Source organism: Quercus suber, unplaced genomic scaffold (genome assembly GCF_002906115.3).
Source record: "Quercus suber isolate HL8 unplaced genomic scaffold, Cork oak 2.0 scaffold_428, whole genome shotgun sequence".
In the NCBI taxonomy this organism is placed as follows: domain Eukaryota; kingdom Viridiplantae; phylum Streptophyta; class Magnoliopsida; order Fagales; family Fagaceae; genus Quercus; species Quercus suber.
In genome coordinates this window covers 150,267-159,190 of record NW_027069879.1, presented here as the reverse complement: position 1 = coordinate 159,190, position 8,924 = coordinate 150,267, and the positions used below count along the sequence as shown (strand labels likewise).

Below are 8,924 nucleotides of genomic sequence, written 5' to 3'. Positions count from 1 at the left end.
TAACCTAGCTCTTTCACCCATACTCTACAAATTCATTGTTTTGGGCTTGGGCCACAAATCCTAATCCTACACTACCCGATTAAATTAAGTGAGAAAATGAGCATAATTATTCTAGTGTAGAAAAGAAAAAAGAAAAAAAGAAAAGAAAAGAAAAGAAAGGATTCCCAAAGATTAGTAATTTGGCATAAATAGAAGAATGTATAAAAAATTCATCGAAAAATTGAGAGAGAGAGAGAGAGAGAGAGAGAGAGAGAGAGAGAGAGAGAGAGAGCCTTTTTTTTTGTGAGAGAAAACTATACATAGAATGGAATAGATAGTTACAATTTTATAGCAAGATAATGTGAATAAGAAGAGACAAAATAAAGGAAGATGAAGTGAAAGAAGACGAATAATATTTATGTAGAGGGTAGTGGAGAGATGAAAGGGTAAAGGTGGAGAAAGGTTGGAAAAAATGTAAATATTAAAATAAAATAAAAAGCAAATGTTAAAACAATTATAGAAAAATTAAAAAGGAAATGATAATGAGGTGGATGCTGATATGACTCAACTGGAGCGCAGCAACAATAAATACTACGCTTCAGCTTTTAGATATATATAGATATAGATAACACATATTTCTACATATTTTTTCGCCCACACGTATTTCAAAAAATTACAAACAACATTACTCAAACTCTTCTACCAAACGAGCCCTCAAATTCTAATAGATATATAGGTCAGCCACCTATAAATATAAATGAAAGGATTTCGATTGAATAATAATAAGTTTATGATGAATTGAAAAAACATTGCTCTTGAAGTTCTAAGGTGTGACGCTCAGGTAAATTTAACTTCTATTTTTCCATTGAAACTTCTTTTATAAACAAAATTTCATTAAAAAAAAAGTCAAGGGCACCAACCATGTACAGTGAAAGTGTACAACGATACACCAAAATTAAACACTAAAAGTACATCAATCATGCAAAGCAAGGGAAAAAATAAAAATAAAAAGCACTGGGGAATCATGCTCCAAATCTCAACATTATGACACCTATGAACTTGCCTTTCCAATTAGCTCATATCTTCACAATATTGCCAATTTAGTAAACATCTAATGAGCTACTTGTTAACCTGTTAATTGTCATTCTCAAACGGAGTAATTGGTGCAAAACATGTATAAAATAGCATGCACTATTCCTTTATGTATAAATGACCCATATTCTTCTGTTCCGTCTGGTATATCAGTAGCCCACCAAGTTGGACTTCTGTGACCTCAAGAGCTCCCCCCAATCAAGGGCCTTGAATAGCTGAATTGTTGGCTAGCTGATTGCATAATCTCAGGCATTGAAGAAGTAAATACCACAAAAACCACACGTAACATGCATAAAAATTTATAATTATAAGAAGGAAAATATTAAAGGATAAAGAAAAAGGTTGAGAAATGCATGTGCATGTGGGGTCCTTTGGCTAAACAGTTGGTAGTCTAACCAGAACATTTGCATGTGCACTTTGATCCTTGTATATGACCTGAAAATATGAATATGCTTTTGTGGTTCTTGGCTCTTTTGTCAAATGTGAGAATGAATGACTTGTCTAGTTCTACAACATGACCCCACTTCTCTAACGCCTCAAAGGTCCAAACTTTACGCCCCCCTTTCCTATATAAGTAAAACCCCGTTCCCTTTGGTCTAAGCACTAAGCACTTTCCATTCAAACTTCTTCTCTAACGCCTCAAAGGTCCAAACTTTACGCCCCCCTTTCCTATATAAGTGAAACCCCATTCCGCTTGGTCTAAGCACTAAGCACTTTCCATTCAAACTTCAAACCCTCTCTCTAGTCTCTTCCACTCTACACAAGCATAGACACAATGGCCATCACAGCATTCTCCACCATTTCTCTTCTGGTCTTTGTCCTATGCCTCCAAAGCACTTATGGAGATGATGGAGGGTGGGTAACTGGTCATGCCACATTCTATGGTGGGGGAGACGCTTCTGGCACAATGGGTAAGTCTAAGTATTTGTTTGCCAACAACTTTTACTTTTAACTTTTTAACTTATTTGTTTATGCACAACTTTTTAGAACTTCATCTTTTTTTAGATACAAAGATACATTAATCAACTTTCAACAAATACACAAATAAGTTACACTTTTAGAATCTCTTCTTAGAAGAAAACAGCAGGGAGCAAGTAAAAGTTCGTTAAATTATGTTGCTTTGGGGCGTTGGTATACAAGTCAACATATTACTTGGTCATAAGTAACCATAAGCATAAGTTTCATTTAGAATGAGTGTTCTATGGAGATTGGTTTCTCATGGGGCTATATATCTTGGTATTGCTTGCAGGGGGTGCTTGTGGATATGGAAATCTTTACAGCCAAGGATATGGGACTAACACTGCAGCACTCAGCACTGCTCTATTCAACAATGGCTTGAGCTGTGGAGCTTGTTATGAGATGCGATGCAATGATGATCCCAGATGGTGTCTCCCTGGTACTCTCACCGTCACTGCCACTAACTTCTGCCCTCCTAACTATGCCTTGTCTAACGACAACGGTGGGTGGTGCAATCCTCCTCTTCAACACTTTGACTTGGCTGAGCCTGCTTTCTTGCAAATTGCTCAATACAAAGCTGGAATTGTTCCCATAGCATTTAGAAGGTAATGAACACAACGACAACGTATCATTAACCTCTACTTCTATCACAACAATCCGTGTCAATAATAGTAAAAAATGTTGTGTCTAGCATTACTCGTCATGAAAACGCTTGGTGTGCTAATCTCAATTACTTGCCTATGTTGGTCAAAACAGGGTCCCCTGTGTGAAGAAAGGAGGAATAAGGTTTACCATCAATGGTCACTCTTACTTCAACTTGGTGTTGATCACCAACGTTGGAGGCGCAGGAGATGTTCAATCAGTGTCCATCAAAGGGTCTAACACAGGGTGGCAAACCATGTCAAGGAACTGGGGCCAGAATTGGCAGAGCAATAACAACCTCAATGGACAAAGTCTCTCATTCCAAGTCACCACCAGTGATGGAAAGACTGTCACTAGCTACGACGTGGTTCCAGGAAATTGGCAATTTGGACAGACATTTGAGGGTGGTCAATTCTAGATTTTTTTTTTTTTTTTTTAACTGATATATGTATATGTTCAATTGGTAATTATGCCATTGTTTGTGACAGTGAGGGTGTGATACACAGGGTAGAGTAGAGAGGTCTTGGCCTACATGGCCGTTTATTGCTGAGGTGGCTTATTGGCACCCGCTAGGCCTATTATATATTTAGTGAGAATTTGTGACTTTGTGAACTACGTCACTCATAAAGAAAACATTGTTATTCTATCAAATTGCCTTTTATTTAAATCAAGGCCATCAATTTCTCTATAAGTTTCTATTTTCAATTTGGTACCAAACTCTGTTGGGGTTGGTTATTGTCACTTTTTGACTATCCTACGTAGATTCCTGTGCAGAAAGTCTTCTCCAGTGTTCCAAAGATCAAAATTACCTGCTTCACTTTTATGTTTTTTGAGCGAATACTACCTAAAACCAAGCAGATAAGCCAAGGAACAAGGATTAGCGGTTTGTGCAGTTTTGTAAGAGCATAACTACTCCCAGGCTCTTATGTCAACTTCTACCCATATATTTACATACTAGCCTAGTTTACAACAATTCATAGTGCATAACTACTCCAAGGCTCGTATGTGAATTGCTAGCTAATAAATTTGCGTACCTCTCAGTCTACACTACTTGTATGAGTTGTATCCAAATTAAATAACAGCACTAAAGCCTGTAGGCTGTAGCTTACATTATTAAAAGGGGGAACCAACCACATAAACTCAACAAATATTTGCATAAGGTCGGCATCAAATAATAACTGGTCGAACTATAAACAGAGAATATTTATTTTGCCAGCAAGAGCCGTGAACATTTTACATTTAGTTGACAAAAACCATTACTCCCAAAAAAACTTAAGAAACCAGACAGGAACGTAAGCAACAGCATACACTGACTTTTCATCAGAAAATATAACTGTGGGCCACCATTTATGTCTAACCAGATGTTATCCCGCGCAAATGCACAAATTACTTTGCAATTTCATTTGATATTATTTTGATGTATATTAAAATTTACATATAATACTTAATATCTGTTTGGATACTGATGATATTCCTAGCTTCTGCGTTTTGGCATTTTTTTTTTTCTTTTCTTTTTTGAGAACGTGCACTGTGGGTCCCATGCAAGAAGAGAAGAGTGTTTCTTTGCTTTTTTAGTGAGTCTCATGCACTGTTCATGAGACTCACAATTACTTTATTAAAAAAAATTATTTAAAACTAGGTCTAGGGATGGCAATTTTTGCCCGATCCGCGGATACCCGACCCGGCCCGACCCTAATGGGCCGGATTTTACCCAGTCCGATTAGGAATAGGGTCGGGTANTTTCACTCTTCAGCAGCCTCACTCTCTCTCCCAATCCAATCGGCCTGCTCTCACTTCCTCTCACTCTCCTCACATCACTCTACTCTCCCCAACCTCTGATCTCTATCACCACCGGCCATCATGTGCACAGGATCAGGTGGGTTTCTCTCTTTCTCTCAATCTCAGCTCACACGGTCTCACTCACTCGCTTTCAAGCAACGCCGCCCAAGCAGCGCCGCCCAAGATCTCAGCCTCTCACCGCCGTTCCAAGCATTCACCAATGCCGATCTGTTCTCACTCACTCTCAATCTCATCGCCGGCCAAGTTCTCAACGCCGATCTGTTCTCTACTTCTCTTAATTTTTTTTTTATGTTTTTTTTTTTTTTTTAATATGAGTCTTTGAGAATATAGATGTTTGATTGTTTGTTTCAATTTTTTTGTTTTAATGAGTCTCTGAAAATATGAGATTAAACTCCAAAGACTCTCTCTCTCAAAACTCTGAGAAAATCTCTAGGCCATTTAGCATTGTAGATGACAAGAGCCTTTCCACGGCGTCGTTTCGTCGTCTTAGTCTATTACTCTCGCAATTTTTTTTGCTTAAAAAGCGTTTGGGGAAAACGATTAGGGTTCCAGAAATGAGAAAACTTGTTCTAAGGTAACAACGATGGATGTTTGTGCTCTGTTTGGTTATATGAAAATGTGATGAAAGAGAGAGAAATGAGCTGTTAAATATGAGTTTGACGTGTTTTTTTTTTTTTTTTTTTCTTCAGTTTCTTTTTACTAGGCTAAGGTTTTGATTGTTGGTGCATTGTTTGGATGCTGAGAAAATGTATTAGAATAAGAAAAGAAACAGAAACGCTTCAATTTTTTTTTTTTTTTGTTGGGCCACGAATTGGGCCCAATTTCTTAACGAGGCCCGCGGGACCCGCGAGCCCCGATGGGGACGGGTCCGGGCCCCGGGAAAAAAACCCGCTTAGTAAACGGGCCGGGTTCGGGCCACGGGTCTTGGCCCGCGGGTCAGGTCCGGGTATGGAAAAACCCGGCCTGAACCCGACCCGTTGCCATTCCTAACTAGGTCTCACAGTACTATTTGCACATTTAAAAATTATTTTGCTACAGTATTTTCAGTTTTCAGTTTTCAACAAAATAAACAATATTCAAACATACCCTTAATACTTATTTTGTTGTATGGCTACATACAAAGAAACTTACAAATTATGAATTCTAACACAAAATTAAAAATAAATAAATAAATAACTTCATAAATAATCAATTATAATGTTTCTTTTTCTTTTTCTTTAGTTCTAAAATAAAATATATTTATAACTTTCCCAAACCAAAATTTCAAACACCCAAAGACTCCAAGCAAATCATAACTTTCACAAAATCTACAATGTCTAACTTCAGCATCAAAACCGTAAGGTACCGCCATTGAATAAAAAACGCAAGCCCCCTTCCTTGGTCATAGCCTACTCATATGGGTTACAATAAAATGATACTGCAACGTTGGAGTTATGTAGGTTTCATTGAAAGGTTGAAGTTAAATGAAATCATTTTTTTCTAAGTGTATTTGAGATATGATGATATGAAAGGCTAGAGACATGTGTACATAAAGGAGTAAAAGTAAAAATGATGAATGGAAATGCAAAAAGTTTTTTGTGTGTGTGAGAAATGGAAGGTCTTGAAACATTGAACCAAATGAAATAAATAGTAGTCTTAAAACATTGAATACAAAATGTAACAAAAATTAGTCTTGAAACATTGAACCAAAAGAAATAAAAAGTCTCCACTTTTAAATTTGTTCTTATCTCTAATATGGCTTAAGGGTATCTCAATTCTCTTTATAGAGTGTGCCACATGACAGAACCACGTGCTCTCTCGCATAAGGTCTCTACTTATATATATATATATATATATATTTGTGCGCACCCAATGGAGGGGTTGATGGGCCAATCCTTACTTGGGCTTACAATCTATTTGTGAAGTGGGGTTTGGATTTCCTACTCTGGGCAGTTCCTTATGTGGAGACTCAACAAGACTGCCTTTCCCTCTGAATCAACTCACTCCTTCTTTTTCTATTATCACTCTGCTAGCTTAATATGCTCTTGTTTTCTCTTTTCTTCCCCTCAGTTACATTGTGAATCCTTCAACCACCCTCCACCTTCCTCAACTTCTCTTATTTATAGCCTCATAATTAGTGGGAAGCTATGATTATTCTTGTGGTTAATGGTATAGGAGGTCCAATGTTATTACTGTTAAGTGGACTTTTAGTTGGGAGTGGAGTGTGGTAGGAGTGGCATTGGAATTGGTTCCCACTTCAGCATAGATGCTTGGCAGCGGTATTTCCCAAGGCACTGCCGGGTACCCAAAGATGTCACCCCGAGCAATTGTCTCCAAGCTCGGTCAGTGATTTTCCAAGTAAGGCCCAAGTGGTGAGGCTAGGTGTGTGCCAGTTAAGGTTATTGAGCCTTGAGGTAGTGTGAGACCTGGGTCTGTAGTGATAGGCCACAATCTGAATGACCCCTAGTGATTAACCCTAATTAATTAATTTAGCCAAGTTTATTAATTAATCAATTAATCATGCAATTTTATGGAAGCACAAACAAATCACCAAAAACTAAATGTGCAGCGGAAAATAAATAACACGGTGATTTGTTTACGAATGGGGAAAACTCTAACGGCAAAAACCCCACCGGGTGATTTTCAGGTCACCACTCCCGAAACTCCACTATTATCAAATCAAGCGGTTACAAGTAAAGGAATTCCAAGTATCTTACCAACCTATAGTTGAACCCTTACCCCAATACCCAATTAGACTTGATCTGTAGTGACAGTTCCCACCTTTGATGCACGGCTCCCAAGTACGTGACTAACCAATGCGCGGATCCAAGTACGCGACTTCAGAACACCAACTAAGGAAGAATGGTTGGCTGCAAAGTTCTTCAATTCATCCTTTATGATGAATAGCAGGAAGATGCTTGGTTACAAAACCCTACGGTGCAAATACAGAGCAACTTCTTGATGGAAGATGAACTAGGTCAAGAACTTTGTCTTTTGATCACAATTTTCTTGAACAGAGATTGCTCAATGATGATGCAACTTGTGTCACACTTGACGGCTCTTAAAACAATTCTTTTATATGTTTAGGGTTAGCAGAAAAGAAGGCCCAAAAACATATTCACGGATCCCAAGAAAATCATATTAGAAATCTGAAATTTTAAATCTCGACAGATAGCAGGTGTCGAGGTAGCTATCGAGAAGGTGTCGAGCTTTAAAAACTTTGCACTTCAGCTTGCTTTTTCTAAAGAAGGCCCAAAAACATATTCACAGATCCCAAGAAAATCAGATTGGAAATCTGAAATTTTAAATCTCGACAGATAGCAGGTGTCGAGGTAGCTATCGAGAAGGTGTCGAGCTTTAAAAACTTTGCACTTCAGCTTGCTTTTTCTTGGACAGACTTGATGACTTCAACACTTGACCTTGAAACATTGTTTCTTGAAGTATTAAAAACACCTAGAACTACCCAATTACAAGTAGAGTGCGTTTTGTCAAAGGATTAGCCAATTTACATAAATAAGTGACATATGTTCTTAATCAAGTTAAAAAATATATGTCCTAACAGGTTCTAAAGGTTTAGGAATTTATGTATTTAGAACTCTAATTTGTAATATTGGCAAACCATGATCAAAACGTTATGTTTAGTCTTGTTATAGTGTGCTCAAAGTTGTTTAATTATTGTAAAGTTGGAATTGAGAGACTGTAGATGCATTGGGGCATTTCGGTCTGGCTCGATCGATCGAAGAATAGATTCGATCGATCGAAAGTCGACCAGATTGCGTTTTCTACAGAATTTCCAACTCAGCCCTAACTCATTAAACATTTAGGGTTTTATGTTTTTGCCCTAGGTATATAATGCAAAGCCCTAGCCGCGTTTTTAGAGTTGCTCCAGTTGTATTGTTGCTCATACATTGCTGTTTTGTGTAAATCTCTTGTGAGATCTAGAGGAGCTTTCCTTTACACAAAGCTTAGAGTTTTCAAGTTAGAGATAGTATCAACATCTTGATGATCAACTTGGTTGCTACCATTGAAGTTTAAAGAATATCAAGCATGGGTGCTTGTAGCTGATTGAAGAATTCAAGAAAGAAGGAGTCCGTGGATTCGAAGCTTGCATGTGGTCGTGTCAGTAAGTTCTACTGGTGGGTAGCATTAGGAAGTCAAGCGGGGAACTTGTAGTCCTTCTGTATGAATTTTGATTCTTTCGCATAGTGGATTCAGGTTTACCTTGAGGATAGCTAGATCAAATTCTCCCCAAGTTTTTACCGTGTGGTTTCTTGGGTGATCATATCATTGTGTCTTTTATTATTCCGCTGCTTTATTATTTTGATATGATTTTTTGATTGCTTTAACCTAGAATTACATAATTTGACTAAGTAACAACTTGGCTAATTAATCTAGGCTAACCAATCTGGTTGTGTTTTAAGGGGTCTAAAATCGTTCAGAATGATTCAGAATTTATCCTGAGGTAGAATAGGGGG

The 8,924-nt window shown here is 37.8% G+C and overlaps 1 protein-coding gene across 1 annotated transcript; it reads left to right on the top strand.

Annotated features, from left to right (window-relative positions):
• The first annotated feature begins 1,663 nt into the window (after positions 1 to 1,663).
• LOC112019456 (expansin-A8) lies at positions 1,664 to 3,361 on the top strand. Its single transcript, XM_024051974.2, has 3 exons — positions 1,664 to 1,982; positions 2,321 to 2,633; positions 2,785 to 3,361. The coding sequence occupies exons 1-3, from the start codon at positions 1,847 to 1,849 to the stop codon at positions 3,086 to 3,088; spliced, it is 753 nt and encodes a 250-aa protein (XP_023907742.2). The 5' UTR covers positions 1,664 to 1,846; the 3' UTR covers positions 3,089 to 3,361.
• Positions 3,362 to 8,924: the final 5,563 nt, after the last annotated feature.

Excerpts from the sequence above, each read along its gene's own strand:
- LOC112019456 (XM_024051974.2), top strand. The coding sequence starts at position 1,847 with ATGGCCATCACAGCATTCTCCACCATTTCTCTTCTGGTCTTTGTCCTA. Across the intron at positions 1,983-2,320 it reads AGACGCTTCTGGCACAATGG|GGGGTGCTTGTGGATATGGA; the intron begins GTAAGTCTAAGT and ends TATTGCTTGCAG. Across the intron at positions 2,634-2,784 it reads GTTCCCATAGCATTTAGAAG|GGTCCCCTGTGTGAAGAAAG; the intron begins GTAATGAACACA and ends TGGTCAAAACAG.